Source organism: Colletotrichum paranaense, assembly GCF_030867605.1.
Source record: "Colletotrichum paranaense strain IMI 384185 chromosome Unknown Scaffold_8.1, whole genome shotgun sequence".
NCBI classification, from domain to species: Eukaryota; Fungi; Ascomycota; class Sordariomycetes; order Glomerellales; family Glomerellaceae; genus Colletotrichum; species Colletotrichum paranaense.
In genome coordinates this window covers 2,610,399-2,624,208 of record NW_026848966.1, presented here as the reverse complement: position 1 = coordinate 2,624,208, position 13,810 = coordinate 2,610,399, and the positions used below count along the sequence as shown (strand labels likewise).

Genomic DNA, 13,810 nt, shown 5'->3' with positions numbered 1-13,810 from the left:
CGACGGCCGAGGTCGTAGTCGCTATCCGTTGGGTGTGCCATTCCGATCTTTCGGCACCAACCGGCCGTTCGGCGTGAACCATCCAATCTATCAGCATGGCAGTATCAATGACACTTGGTGTAACAAGACTGTAGTCTGTGTATTCAACATGACCAGGTAGTTGTACAGGGGTGCTATTTACAGCTGAATTATGTACAATAGAAGATGATATAGAGATGTAAGTTGTTTGGGAGGTGATTGTTCATACAGCAAACTCGCTTTTTACTCGTAGACATAGCAGAACGGAGATCCTCCGACAGTGTTCATCAGGTCTCTGAGCTTGGCCGATCCGCCAATGGGAGCAATGTCAATTAGATCATCCAAAGTGGCGTTCGCGCTCGGCGGGTTGTTTTGCAATGTCCTGGTGCCAAAGATATCCTTCAGAAAAGCAATTGTTAGTATTTCCTCAATTAGGATGCAAGTAAGACTTCAAAGCTTCTTTCATGGGGGTTCCGACATACCTGTCTGTTGGCAAAGTCAAGCATCTGCCAAATCCAGTAGACGCGGTCGATTTGAGCGTGGTGCAGGAAGAAGGCGGGCTCGCCGGGAGAAATGAAGGGATCCGCGCCGGGGTCGCCTATACGCAAAGTCAGTTGCCGTCGAAGCCAAGATGTGCGCAAAAGTCTTTTAAAAACTTACCTCCTATCGTGTAGTGGCCTCCTCCGTGAATGCCGACCTCGCTGCCGGGCGTATACCTGTCATCACCCTGCATAACCGCCTGGAACCACTCAATGTTGTCGTTACCGAGGATCAACTCGGTGGTATTGCGCAGCGAAGAGTATCGGGCAGCAATGTGCTTGTTGAGGTCACGCTTCAAGCAGCGAGGGTGGTCATCGGTCGGCTTATCGACGGTCAGCGGCGTCGTGGTGCCGTACTGCCACAGCAGCCGGGGCCCGACGTGGACGACCATATCGGAGAAGGGTCCGGTCTCGACGCAGCCGCCGCCCGAGCCGGGCTCGAGGATGATGGTGGTGTTGGTGAAGCTCTGGAGGAGGTGCATGCCCTCGTGCTCGATGGCTGCGCCGTTGCTTCCCATGGAGGTCTCCGAGCCGTCGAAGACGGGCGACTTAGCTGGGTCTTCAACGTCGAAACCCCATTCCCAGTAGGGGAAGGTTCCTGTTACGCGGGCAATTAGATTGGAGTTTTAACCCTGTGGATGAATCGAGAAGTGCTAACCAGTGTAGCCGCAAACGTTGCGGAGGTTTTCCTCGTATGTCCATGTGAAATATCTGTGCCAAAGGAGGAAGTTCGCCTGGATAGTCCCACTCAGTCAGCCCCATTGAATTTCCGAGTAGTACCCGTCTTGACATACCGTAATGTGAATCATTCCAGTCTGGTTGAGATGGGTCAGAACAAAGTCGTCGTATAATGACTTTGCAGACGGAAGCTCCGTGGCGTTCAACAGATTAGGGGATGACTGAAGGCACTTGACCGCAGCGACGTACGCCTTGCGCTCTTCGGCAGGAATTGTTCTCCTGAAGACCCAATATCAGCACGCTGTGATCGAAGAACGGGGTCATCGTACATAACTCACCATTCTTTCCGTACGCGCAGCTTGTCGGGCGTGCAGGTCGAGTTGATACCCATCCGCTGGTTCAGCGCCTTTGAGGCCTCGAGAGCCTGCGCTGAGAGCTGGGTAAGGGCATCGCCGTTGTCGATCGCCGTCTGCGTAAAGTTGTGGGTTTTGGTCTTGGCAGAGGTAAGGGCAGCGTTGCCGGCGGCAAAGAGGAGCCAGACGCAGTGCTTAAGGACGGCCATGACGTCTGTTACTGGATGTTACTGTAAAAGCAACTTTAACCGGATGAACAGCGTTCGATACCACAATCCTTAAGCTTTTTTGAGAAACTAGATCCTTCCGCGGAACTTGAAGCCGGCCATCATAGATTATATGTTTACTGAACATGTAGGGCAGAAGGAGAATATTTAAAGGCGGCAGGCTGCCGTGGAGACTCGGAGAGAGTAGGTTTCCCTTTTCTAGATTGCCCATCGGAGCCGATATTCTCAAGGATTGTTGTTCTCGGTTAGGGCCGTTTATCCATCTTTGAGGGAGGCTATCGTGTGTAGCATATTGGTCGAGGCCGGCAACAAGATCCATAGAATACACCCTTACCAAGCTTCTGCAGTTCCAAGTAGATGGGATGCAATGGGATCGGGTGAACTATTCGCTAGGTTCTTACTTCTCAAACAGGAACGAATATCCATCAAAAAAGTTGGTCCGAACCACGCACCCACGTTGCATGACACCCGCCTTTACAGGCTTCCAGAGCGCCGTTGTTCCAAACGGGGCAGCTCTAGAGCCAAGATGTTGGCGTGGCCAATCGGGGTTGGAATAGAGATGGGACCTTTAATCTATATCGGCTATCAACATTAAAGTTAAATTTAGCATTGCCACATTTCGGCCCACGCACTGGGTGCGAGAAGACTAAAGAGTCGACAACATCCCTTCCTCTGTGGCGTCGTGTCAGCAATGACAAAACTGGGCTACGTGACCATGGTGGACGATGCTCTCTCCACAAACAGATAATCGGCTCCGGGCACGTGGATCTTGATCACCACGGGCACCACTTACATAGCAGGTACTAGAATCTGTCCGGCTCCCGTTTTATTTGAATCAAGAAATGCGCTGTTCTCGCTCATGGGTGTTGTTGGTATCGGTGTCCGTCCACCATGGCGGGGTGGAGCTCTGGCGAGTCAGATTTCAACAAATCCATCAAGCTTGGGCGGATCCGGCCTCGGCAGTTGTTGAAATGATTCAGATGAAGCAATAAACATGCTGAAATTCCTCCGAAAGTGTGTGGTCTAGCTGCGCAGGGCATCTTTCCAAGTGAGGAACAAAGCTTACCAAAATGCACCATGATGACGATCCTGCTCTTTACAACTTCGTGGTGACGATACACTTTACATCTAGCCTACTAATCGTTCTCTAAGCATCTCGAACCTTGCGTGCGATCCTGTGAGCCACGTGCAGTTTAGCTGACACCCGCACGACCCAAGCGGCTAATTATTGCTTGGTCACTATATGTAACCTTCCTAAAATATTCGTTCAGTCTCAAATTGACAGTGGCGTGATGTTTATCAAGAATGCTATCGGGGCCTTGAACCTTGTTCTTGCCGGGAACGCGGCTACCGGCACCACGGCGCCTACTCCAACTCAAGACGACTATGTAGTATTATCTACGCCTGTCAAAGTGACGAGCCAAACGCTGCCCAATTAACTGGTTTCCTAAACGGAAAGGGTCACTTCTTTTGAGCCCCTGCCAAGTCGACTAAGCATTCTATCACGTGTCGCTGAATCGCAAGGTAATGTCAGCTTGCAATGCAACTCTATTAGAGATTGTTTTTCAGATTGGCTTATAAAGTGAAAGCTAGCTCAGGAAATTGGAATCAGTCAGCCGCGCCCTCTCTCGGGTTCGGTCTGTTGCGTTCTAGCGAAGAAACAGCCGTCGTGACTGATACGATTTGAATTGTGTAAGAATCTTTGCCAGCATACGAGTACGTAATTTGATGACTGAATATATACACTCAGCTTTATATAAAATTGTACAGGTTCCTCCTTCTTCCTTCCACCGTTACCAATGAGGAGGCTCAAACCTTGACAAACCAGCCTTTGCCAATCTTCTTCGTCTTGACTATTCGCGCCAAGGTTAAGAAGAATGTTCCCAACATCAAGCAGCTGCCAGCAAAAGCCTGGGCGCCGAGGTATCGGCCGCCGGTAGCAGAGATGATGGCACCGGCGATTGGATTGCCGGTGAGCACCGCAAACGCAACAATAGTGAAGACCATCCCGATGCGCGTCCCTTGCTTGCTAGGGTCCGTCGTCAAGGCGCTGACGCCAGCCGGGAAGAGGGCCTGGATGGCGTTACCCGCGATGCCGAAGAAAATGGTCCAGACATAGAGTCCCGATGGGGACTTCACAGCGATCCAGCAGTAGGTTAGTAGCCCAGAGATCAGAGCCATTGGTGTGAAGACTGTGATTGTGCCGATCTTGTCGGCGAGGAAATTTGGGCCTAGACGCCCGATGAAGCCGATGCCGTTCAGAACCAGTAGGAGATTTAGCGAGTCCGTGTACGAGAAGTCGAGCTCGTCTCGACTGAAAGAGGCCAGGTAATAAAAGGCAAAGTACACCCCCATGAAGGACTGGACACATTCAAGTCAGCGGTGACGTTCAGTTTCAACAGGCGGAAGATGAACTTACAAAGAACCCCCCGGCAGTATAGAATGTATACTCCAGTTCCTTGAACGACGCCAAGTCCACCATCTTGCTCGCTTTGCGCGGCGGTATGCGCGGCTTCAGAAAGATGAACCCAACTGTCAGTGTCGCAAGCTGTATGAAGCCAAGCGTGCGCATAGCCCATGGAAACCCAACCTGCGGCAGCAACTGTCGAACCGTACTCGGGAACACCAAGCCGCCTGACGCGCTTCCTACAGCCGCCATGCCGATGGCGATGGCCCTTCTCTTGTCAAAGTAAGTCGATAGCGTCGCTAGGGATGGGCAAAACACCAGACCGAAGCCCAGCCCTACGCAGACGCCGTGCGAGAGGAAAATCTGCCAGTACTGCGTGCACCACGACGTCGCGAAGATGCCGAGCAGGATGAGGAAGCAGCCGGAGAAGTAGAGATGGCGAAAGTACCCTGCATCAGTGAAACGGCCTGAGAATGCGCCGATGAAGAAGAGCAGGAAGACTTGGAAGGATCCGATCCATGAAATGTCTGACGGTGGTCTCTTCAGCTGCTGGACGTAATATGTCTGAAAGACGCCGAAAGAGTTGACGAAGCCCCTACATTGCCCGCCATGTCAACCACTTCATCTTCAAGGTCCTGTTGCGCTGTTGTCTCACTCACCATGTATCCATAAAGATGAAATGCGCGCTCAGTACTATAATAACCGCCCGTCAGCTCCACTCCTTCAGCAAAGGCAGCATCTCGTTCTCACCGGCCATCCAAGCATTGTATCCCCCGTCAGGCGGCGGCCCGGGATCCGCAGTGGGCGCTGACGCGATGCGGCTCAGCACGCGCCCGACGCGGCTCCCTGTCCGGTGCGTCTCTTCTCCTACCAGACCACCTTCATTCCGCGACGAGTCGGACCTCGTCTCCTTTTCTATGCTGCTATCCATCATCACAGTCTGTTGTTGGGCGACATGCGTTCTGATGTCGAGAGGGTGGCGTCATAGACCTGGATGGACATTGATCGTGTGTGTTGTGTCCTGGGAATAAGCGGTTTTTCATTCCCGTATGCTAGTCATGGCGGGGAGCGCGCAGCTTAAAGACTCTGTTTGAACCAGTTTCCTCGCGCTTTCGCGCTTAGAACTAAAATCCCTTTTCTCCTTTGACTCATGGGCAAAAGTCCCTAGTTCGTCACTCAGTCTTTGCCGAGGTTAGGCGGTGTGTGTGGTAAGGGTAAATGAATAGCAGCGCCCCGCGAAACTATTACTTAGAGGCGGCAGTAAGAAGTTGAAACTTGAGAATTAGTCATGAACAACTACAATTGGGATCGCTCGGTGATTAACATATTCAATCTAAGCAGCAAATTTCACACGCCCTTTGACGCCCTTTGGACCGGAACCGCACGGCGAGCCAACCAGGATGCCGATGAGTTGCCAGGATATTGAGCCAACTCTGTCGGAAATGCGGCGGAAGTACCGGGGATCCTCCCGTTCCCCGCGATCTCTTCCGAACTAGTAGAATTGGTTGTCCTTTGGCTGTTAGTTGGACAACAGTTTCGCAACTTCGTACGAGCCTTAATCCTATACTACATCTATTCTCACGGATCTGATTAGAGTCGGTTCAGGTTTCCGATGTTTATCATTGCATGATGCAAGTAATTAACTTCTTTCCAGGGCAGGAAAATAGTATACGACTGCATTGAATTGGACGCTCGCAAGTATCTTTGCTCACATAGCCGCAAGCTGACTAACACGGTCGCCCACTCCGCGGAGATGCATCTTACTTCGACTTCATGTCGTCGATGGCCGAGGTAATAGCAGCTTACATTTCTCTGTTCCAATTACCTAAGGCGATCTGGTCACTTTGTCCACATGTTCAGCGACGTTTTCACTGAAGAGTCATAGCTCCCATAATGAGTCGCTGTAATTTTGAGATGAGAAGAAAGCTCACAAGATGACGTGTAGGGGTGCATCATCAGCAAAGATGAGACGGACCCCGCCTGAGAGGTGATACATTGAAGATGAGATTTCAGCACATGCCACCTTGGCTAGTGAGCCGTCACTCATATCGTGCAGTCTGTTGATTTCATGATTACTGAGTCGCAAGCAGCGTACATCATGATGCGACTCACTAGTTGATGATTTTGGCAAAGGATATCGTATAAAGTGAAGGCGTTTACGCACCAAGTCGGATGCGCCACAAACTCCATGGACATTTTCATGATGCAAAGGGATAAACACAATTGAGCAGCTGCGCCAAGACCGTAGGAGAAGCCGCATTCGAGTCCGTGTTGGCCTTTGACTTTCAAACACAGAGCTTCTCGCTCATCAATTCGCTTCAGTGAGAGTTGCACCTTATGTAAGAGGGTGGTATGGGCGACGCCTGGTGTCACGAAAGGGCGAGCCCGTCAAGAAAGCGAGAACAATGAGGTCTAATCCGGGCTTCAGCAGACAGCCTTGGCTCAAGTCGCTGAGTCTTTCAAGGGCTCTGTATCGTTGCCAGACTGGGACTTGCGTAGGATGTCGCAAACGGCTCTTGTGCTTCGCCAAGTGCCCAGTGATTGTAGCTGATACTATGAATTCGTATCACGAGCTCCTTCGGTGAGCCAGACGCTCCCTTCGATTCAAGAATGAACTCTTTTCATCAATTTCCCAAGACAGTCTGCCTTTATGCTCATATAAACCACAAAGTACAATGTCCGGCAACGTGGACCAACATGAAGAGCTCTTCGTTCTCCCAACTGTGAATCATAATTCTCATGTATCAACGTCCTGCATCACTCTTTTGAGCTTCGAATAAACCATGCATCCTATCAATCTTTACCTTCTTCTTACACATACCTTGATCACGAGCCTCCTAGCTAACCCAGTCCCCGTCACCAACCACACCTCCACCCCCAACAACGCCCGACGATCCTACTTCACCCCCGTCCGCGAACCCGAAATGCACCCAGTTGAATGCCACGACGAAGCCGAATTCCGCGGCCACGCCGACATTAAGCCCAAATTCTTCTTCGAGGGCGTCTACAAGTTCTGCCAGCAGCGCTACGACACGACGCAGGTCCTCGACGCGAGTGACGACCCGACGAACCCCGCTTACCACGACGGCAACGGCCGCCTGACCCGCAATGCGAGCTGGCGGTACCGGGACTGGCACGGAGTCAACCACGACTTTAGAGTTTGGTGGGAGGCGGGCTGCAGGGTGACCGTCGGGAAACAGAGCGTGCGGCGCCCGTTGGGGGAGGAAGGGGGCCCCGTGTGGACGCCGGGGTGTTATGAGATCATGGGGTCTACGCATTATGAGTGTGAGTTTACTTTATTTTGGGCGCCCCCGATTGTCGTGGCAATCTGCGATTTGGGTTTTTTGCCAAGGCGTGTTTGCAAGTCTATCTTACTCATGATCACGGATTATAGAATGTTACTGACGCTCTTATTTTCTGACATGTAGGTAAAGGCAACGGCGGTGTTGGTGGAAGGAAGAAAGTCGGCTGCCTCATTTACGAGTATAAAGGGGGAAAGGGTGATAATGACGACCCGGCGTCTTGATGAAGAGCCGAGCTTCATATTGCAGGACGACGGCCACGATGAGCCATGTGAACTTCCAAAGATGGCTTGGTCTTATGGAATCATGGGGCAGATTATCTGCGAGAAAAGGATATAGTTGACAGCTCGCGTTGATGATATGGCGCGTGACGAAGCGCAACTGCGATATCCCTGGTACGGTCAGAATCCCCAGACAGCCCGATACTCTATATATCCCTGTTCTCAGCCCGATGGTGGTGCCATTGTTGGATCAGCGTACATCGGACCCTGAATGACGTACAATTGATTGCAATTCTCATGGGGAGTTTAAAAGGGAATGATGGCCCGGGCATGATTTCTTGTATTGATGTTACGTAGGTACGGGACCCGTGCCCATTTATTCCGCCACACGCCGCGAATATCAAGAAGCTGTCAAACATCTCAATATACGTCACAATGGATACGCTTTTCATGAAGGCAGTGAGCATTAAGATGCCTGACTCCCTCGCAAATTTCATACAAACCGATCCGTGGGCCGGTAGACACGCTCGTGCTACTTCTGTCAAACAATCACCACCCACTATCAAGCAAGTTCCAGCGCCAGCGCCCGTAGTAGCGAAGATGGAGCAACACAATGAGACACAGTAAACCAACCTTTTATTAATAGTGCAAAGCAAAGAGACGGAGATTTTTAGAACTTTCCATGCTGACAAATAGCGGTCAGACTAAACAGAAACCTCTCCGAGGAGACCAAAGACACGAATAGCTCGGGAGGAACGAATCGAAGCAGCGGCGAGAGCGCCGGTGGTACTCGCAGCAAGGGCAAACCAAAGGGAGAGTTATCATCCACGGTAGATACTCTCCTGAATAAGGCACTGGGTTTCGGAGCTGCGAGTGAGGCTGAGAAGAAGAAGAGCGGTGCTGCTTGAAGGTTTCGAAGGGGCGGGTACGAAAGTATGATTCATGTTATGAAGCGTTATCTTGTGTAGTAGATTGTGCTTGATCCTAGCGAATAGCATATTTGTTTTGCTCGAATGATTGTCGTATATGCCAAGTGAACTTCGAGATGTTAGCACGATGGGAAGGTTGTTCGCGCCATGCTCACATCCTGACCCAACTGCGGGTTGAACATGGGTTGTCTCTCTACGTCCTCACCGCTGCTGCATCGACGAGAAAGCGAAACCTCTTTCCCTGAGAGCGAGGAAGAGAAACCTAAAGGCGCATCTATCCCACATAAAAGCAGAGAAGCATGATATGCAACCCACGCCGTGAACCCCAGACTTTCGGAGCTTTCCCATGCGATCCAGGCGTCTGGTGCCCCCGCTCCCAGGACCCCGCGCTACCCCGCAACGTGACGCCACCCGGACGGCGCCCGATGCTCCTCCGGGATAAGCATACTTGCAGCCGGCTGATGTGCCCGACATGGGTACTGATAGCGTTATTCAAGGTTCTATATATATTTTCGACTACATGTATACAATCGAGAAGAGAGAAGAGAAAAACAGATCTGGTTCTCAGTGTCAGCCTATCTGCCAAGTCCTCCCACCGCTGATTTGGAGTATCATCCCCCACAAAGTCCCGGTGATGCCGTCGGCGACATGAGCCGAGATAAGATTATGGGTTTACTGATAGATCATACCCAATTTCGTCGTGTAGGGACTCATCATTGGCGATTCTCAGGGCTCCAAAAGATCCAGACTACCAACCAATTGAAAGATGGCACGCTGCATAGATGATATTCCATCAGAACCGCGCAGTCTTGGTACATACGAGAGTGATACGTCGGCTTGGCTAGCGGAGTATAAAGCAGCCATGAATCCATCAAATACCGTGGAGGAATTACCTTCTCCAACATCTTCCCAACTTGCAAAGTAGTTGTAGTGACCCAGCCTAGTCCTCGTAACAGCAATTCCCCGTGACAGCAATGCTACCCAACTTCCTCGCCACGACGCTGGCCTTGGCCACGGTAACGTCCGCCTCCCCAATCACCAGGTCTTCATCGACAAACGCATGGGATCTGGACTGGATATCAACAGATTCATCCCTCCCAAAAGTGATGTAAGTCTTTCCCCAACCCTCATAAGCACTCCCGCAAGCACTCTTATTAGCACCCAGCTAACCAACCCAACACAGCATCTACAACGCAGGCGGCACAATCCTCTCCGCCTCAAACTATAGCCGCTTAGATAACATAGCCTACGGCGCCGGCGCCTCCCCAACGCCCTACGACCTCATCGGAAACGTCTCCGAGGTCCTCAAGGTCGCTCAGCTCGCCGTCGTGGAACTCAATGCCCCCGGCGGCAGCGCGGGGTTGAATTCGTCGCTGTATTTGAATATCAGCCAGCTTGCTAACGCACAGATTTGTGCCGAGGGGAGTGATGTAGCTGGTGCTATTATGTTTCATGGAACGAATACGTTGGAAGAGACGGTTTGTGATCCATGTCTGTGGGTTGTGGGGGATATTGGCTGATGAAGAGGATACTAGGCTTTCGGCGTGGATTTGCTCCAAGCCGTTCGTCGCCACGGGATCCATGAGGCCTGATACGTATGTCTCCCCTGACGGACACGCGAATTTCTACCAGGCTGTTGCGGCTGCTGCCTCGCCTTCTTCGCGTGATCGAGGGGGCCTAATCGCCTTCAACGACAGGTAAATTCTCTAAAAACGTGTCCATTACACTTAGCACATAGCCCCTGATCAGCCGGAAGAGGCATTTCATCAAGGAATAAGGCTGAAGGGAAATCAGTTTCGACTAACAAAGACACCTGAAATAGAATCACCTCAATCTACTACTCCACCAAAGTAAACGCAAACACACCAGACACGTTCAAGGCCCTCGAGCAAGGGAATCTCGGAGCCTTTCTCGCGGGGCAGCCGTATTACTTCTTCGACCCGGCGTACCCGACAGGACGGCCTTATTTTGATGTCACGGGTGTGACGGAGCTGCCTTCTGTGATTATTGTTTACGGTCATCGTGAGTTGTCTTTCAATCTTGAGTCTGCCCGATAACTTCCCCCGCACGAGGAGAGGGTTTGATACATGGAGCAAGAAAAGAAAGTTGACAGTAGAGTTTTGTAGAGGGATTTGATGCTTCGTTGATGCATGCTGCTGTCGCCAACGGCGCAAAGTAAGTCCATCCCTGATCAGACATCGCTGAAACCGACCAGAAGCTGATGTCCACGCTATCAGGGGTTTGGTGATTCTCGGACCCGGCGCGGCAGCCGTGAGTCCCAGCGCCCGAGCCGCGGCCGCGGACCTGCTGGAGCAGCGGGGGATACCCACCATCGCCGTCGCGCGACCCGTCACCGGCACCGGCGTTCCGAGTCCCTTTCCCGGGCCGCTGTACGTAAAGTCCCCTAAGCCTCACCATACTGAAGCCAATCATGCGGTTGCGCCTCCTCCAAGTTCTGAGAAACCTTGCTCTCGGATATTCGCTGACATAAGTTGCAACTAGGATCTACTCGAGTTACCTCGGCGGCGAACAGGCGCGTATTATGCTTCAGCTCGCTGTCAATGCCGGCTATGACATCGATGCGATCCGAGGGTTGTTTGAGAGTCCTTTGAGGAGTACTATCTATGATACGCCTGCGAATCAAAAATTCTATTACTCTGGATGAGGGAAAAGGGTGCTATGGTGAAAGAGAAGGTATGGTCGAGAGACCTAGAAGACATGGTGATACAGTAACGATACAGGAACGAACACATGGAAATATTATACGACATTGCGTCCTGAATCTGGCACCTGATTGTCATTGAGCCGAGGACAGAAGGACAAAAGAAGAAAGAAGATGGGGGCAATCACAGCGCTATCATTACATTACTCTTCACAATCACCTGCCGTCTGTGAATATAGTGCCGGGGAAGGAGTTGTTCGTTGGAAAGCACGACGTATCAGGCCAGCTTGGGCCTGTTTGCTGGACCGGCAGACGCATCTAATCCAAATGAAAGTAGTCTACAGAGAAATGTCAGGTCAGGGCCAAGTCATCAACACTTGCAGGTTTGGATACATAAGTAGTCGTATATACAATATATAGCAACGATAAATAACTATCATCTCCAGTTTTTCTTAGATCAAGGCGCTTTCGGAGCTTCACCACTTTGTACATAATCCAAAATACTAAGTCGCCTTTGGGAGTCACATCTCCTCTTTCGGTGCATCATTGGGAATTGCGAAACTCAGAAGTCTCGCAAATTTCGTCCGCCGAGGGGCCGAATCGAGTCGGAAAACTTACCGAGCGGGCCTGCTAAGAAGCGGCTCCTGGTCGTCGCCCTCGTGCTCGTCGGCGAGCTTCTTGGCCTTGCTGCCGGCGAACGGCCAGTACCCCTTCTCGTTGCAAATCATGGCGAAGAAGCCCGCGGCGACGGCGACCCAGTAGAGGTTGTAGGAGACGACGGAGCCGACGGTGGCCGAGTTCTGCCAGCCGAGGACGGCGTTGAAGATGCCCCAGAAGCCGCCTCCGTTGAGGTCGGGGTTGCAGCACTGCGTTTTGTGTCAGAATTTGGTATGTTGATAGTAACGATTGGCGAGGTCAGGGGGGGCTTACGTTGACGTGCCAGACGCTTCTGCGGACGTCGTAGGAGCCGGGGCCGGAGCCGAGTTCTGCTGCGTCACCTCCGACGATTTTGTTCCACTTTGGATTTCTGCGTTAGTATCACCTAGCAACTGTAATTAGGGATAGGAGGTTGCTGACCTCATTCTGCTCAAAGTGCCAGACGCCCTTGGAGAAGAGACCGGCGGCGATGAGGTACAGGAAGCAGGTGGAAACGATGAGGAAGATTTGGATCGGTGCCGTCTTGGAGCCCCTTTTCCCCACAAAATCAGTACGGATGCGGCACAACGTCAAGAATCACCGCGTTTAAACTCACTTGTAGATGAAGTAGCCAACGAAGGCACCAAGCGCAAGACCGAGAATCGACGAAATGGCAATGGATGCAGCAGTCTCGCTCACACCCACGCCAGCAATGAAGAGCACGCCCTCGAAACCCTCACGCAGGACGGTAATGAATGGCAACAAGAACAGGGCGTACTTCTCGCCGAGGTACTTCAAGCGGTCGCGGAAGGGCCCCGAGTGGGACTCGCTCGCGTTCAGGGCCTTGCTCAGCTTCACGCGCCACTTGTCCTGCAGCTTGGTGACGCGCAGAAGGACGGCGCCCATGGCGGTGATGATGAGGGAGGCGCCGAGGGAGAAGATGCCCTCCCAGATGCTCTCTGCGGCGGCGAACTGCTCCGCGCCGAGGGAGTGGATGCCGCTGATGATGGCCATGGCGATGACAACGCAGGTAACGAGGCCGGCGGCGGTGCCGAGCCAGACCTGTTTGACCATCTTTTGGTGGAGGACGGGGTCATCTTTGGTGGCGAGCGTACGCTTGATGAAGGCGAGGAGGACGGAGACGATGATGGCGGTTTCGAGGGACTCGCGGAAGGTGATGAAGAAGACTGTGTTTTGTAAGTTTATGATGGTGACGATAATAAAGATAAGGGGTTACGTACTGGGGAGTGAGAATAGGTCCTCCATTGTGAGTTTGTGGTTGTGATGTGCTCGTTGAGTGTGTGAGCGAGGTTGAGATGAGTGGCGACTTGGTGTGGAATGAGATGAGAGATAATATCCCAGTGAAAATGAGGCGCGGCTGCGCTTAAGATGCGGCTGCAGCGTTTAAGTGTGTAGAGCAGAATGAACGTTCTTCAGTGAGATGGAAGACGGCGATAATGTTATAGCGTTGCTTCACGTCTCAAGGGCACGAGTGAGAGCCGCAATATTTGGTGATGGCGGTGGTGTTGAATATCGGGCGGAGATGAGGTGGGATGAGGGGACGTGACCGAGAATGAATTTGAGGCAGGATTAAGCGGCTCTGCCGAGAAAGAAACAGTCGCGGCTGACACTGACAATACCCAGCAATGACACGCACACGGGACGGGCACGCGGGCGGGGCTTAGTCGAGGATCAACGAGACGGAGAGAGAGGAAGTGGTGGCTTCGGGGCGCCGAGGTGATGGTGTCGCGTGAGAGTGCGGATTCCGAGTTTTTTCTCTGCCACTTTGGCCCCCGCCGATTTTCACCGTCGTCTATCGCGCCAGCGATCTCGGCTGG

General features: G+C 52.1%; 6 protein-coding genes across 6 annotated transcripts; 3 read left to right on the top strand and 3 right to left on the bottom strand.

Moving 5' to 3' along the window:
* Positions 1 to 261: 261 nt before the first annotated feature.
* On the bottom strand, positions 262 to 1,797 carry CPAR01_10684 (tyrosinase central domain-containing protein; the record flags this gene model as incomplete). The annotated part of the gene is made up of 6 exons (XM_060494944.1): positions 262 to 417; positions 501 to 616; positions 679 to 1,155; positions 1,216 to 1,291; positions 1,352 to 1,514; positions 1,574 to 1,797. 6 exons carry the CDS (start codon positions 1,795 to 1,797, stop codon positions 262 to 264), a joined length of 1,212 nt encoding a protein of 403 aa, XP_060347126.1.
* A 1,827-nt stretch (positions 1,798 to 3,624) lies between these two features.
* On the bottom strand, positions 3,625 to 5,156 carry CPAR01_10683 (major facilitator superfamily transporter; the record flags this gene model as incomplete). Its single annotated transcript, XM_060494943.1, has 4 exons — positions 3,625 to 4,176; positions 4,235 to 4,817; positions 4,882 to 4,915; positions 4,973 to 5,156. The coding sequence occupies 4 exons, from the start codon at positions 5,154 to 5,156 to the stop codon at positions 3,625 to 3,627; spliced, it is 1,353 nt and encodes a 450-aa protein (XP_060347125.1).
* Positions 5,157 to 7,005: 1,849 nt separating this feature from the next.
* Positions 7,006 to 7,748, top strand: CPAR01_10682 (uncharacterized protein; the record flags this gene model as incomplete). Its single annotated transcript, XM_060494942.1, has 2 exons — positions 7,006 to 7,507; positions 7,651 to 7,748. 2 exons carry the CDS (start codon positions 7,006 to 7,008, stop codon positions 7,746 to 7,748), a joined length of 600 nt encoding a protein of 199 aa, XP_060347124.1.
* A 432-nt stretch (positions 7,749 to 8,180) lies between these two features.
* CPAR01_10681 (uncharacterized protein) lies at positions 8,181 to 8,653 on the top strand (the record flags this gene model as incomplete). The annotated part of the gene is made up of 2 exons (XM_060494941.1): positions 8,181 to 8,368; positions 8,449 to 8,653. The coding sequence occupies 2 exons, from the start codon at positions 8,181 to 8,183 to the stop codon at positions 8,651 to 8,653; spliced, it is 393 nt and encodes a 130-aa protein (XP_060347123.1).
* A 995-nt stretch (positions 8,654 to 9,648) lies between these two features.
* CPAR01_10680 (L-asparaginase) lies at positions 9,649 to 11,339 on the top strand (the record flags this gene model as incomplete). The annotated part of the gene is made up of 7 exons (XM_060494940.1): positions 9,649 to 9,782; positions 9,858 to 10,139; positions 10,210 to 10,371; positions 10,497 to 10,696; positions 10,801 to 10,849; positions 10,912 to 11,064; positions 11,177 to 11,339. 7 exons carry the CDS (start codon positions 9,649 to 9,651, stop codon positions 11,337 to 11,339), a joined length of 1,143 nt encoding a protein of 380 aa, XP_060347122.1.
* A 611-nt stretch (positions 11,340 to 11,950) lies between these two features.
* CPAR01_10679 (iron permease FTR1 family protein) lies at positions 11,951 to 13,367 on the bottom strand (the record flags this gene model as incomplete). Its single annotated transcript, XM_060494939.1, has 5 exons — positions 11,951 to 12,202; positions 12,267 to 12,353; positions 12,414 to 12,525; positions 12,589 to 13,159; positions 13,214 to 13,367. Coding segments are annotated over 5 exons (1,176 nt in total), but the record flags the coding sequence as incomplete, so codon positions are not given.
* Between the last annotated feature and the right edge of the window lie 443 nt (positions 13,368 to 13,810).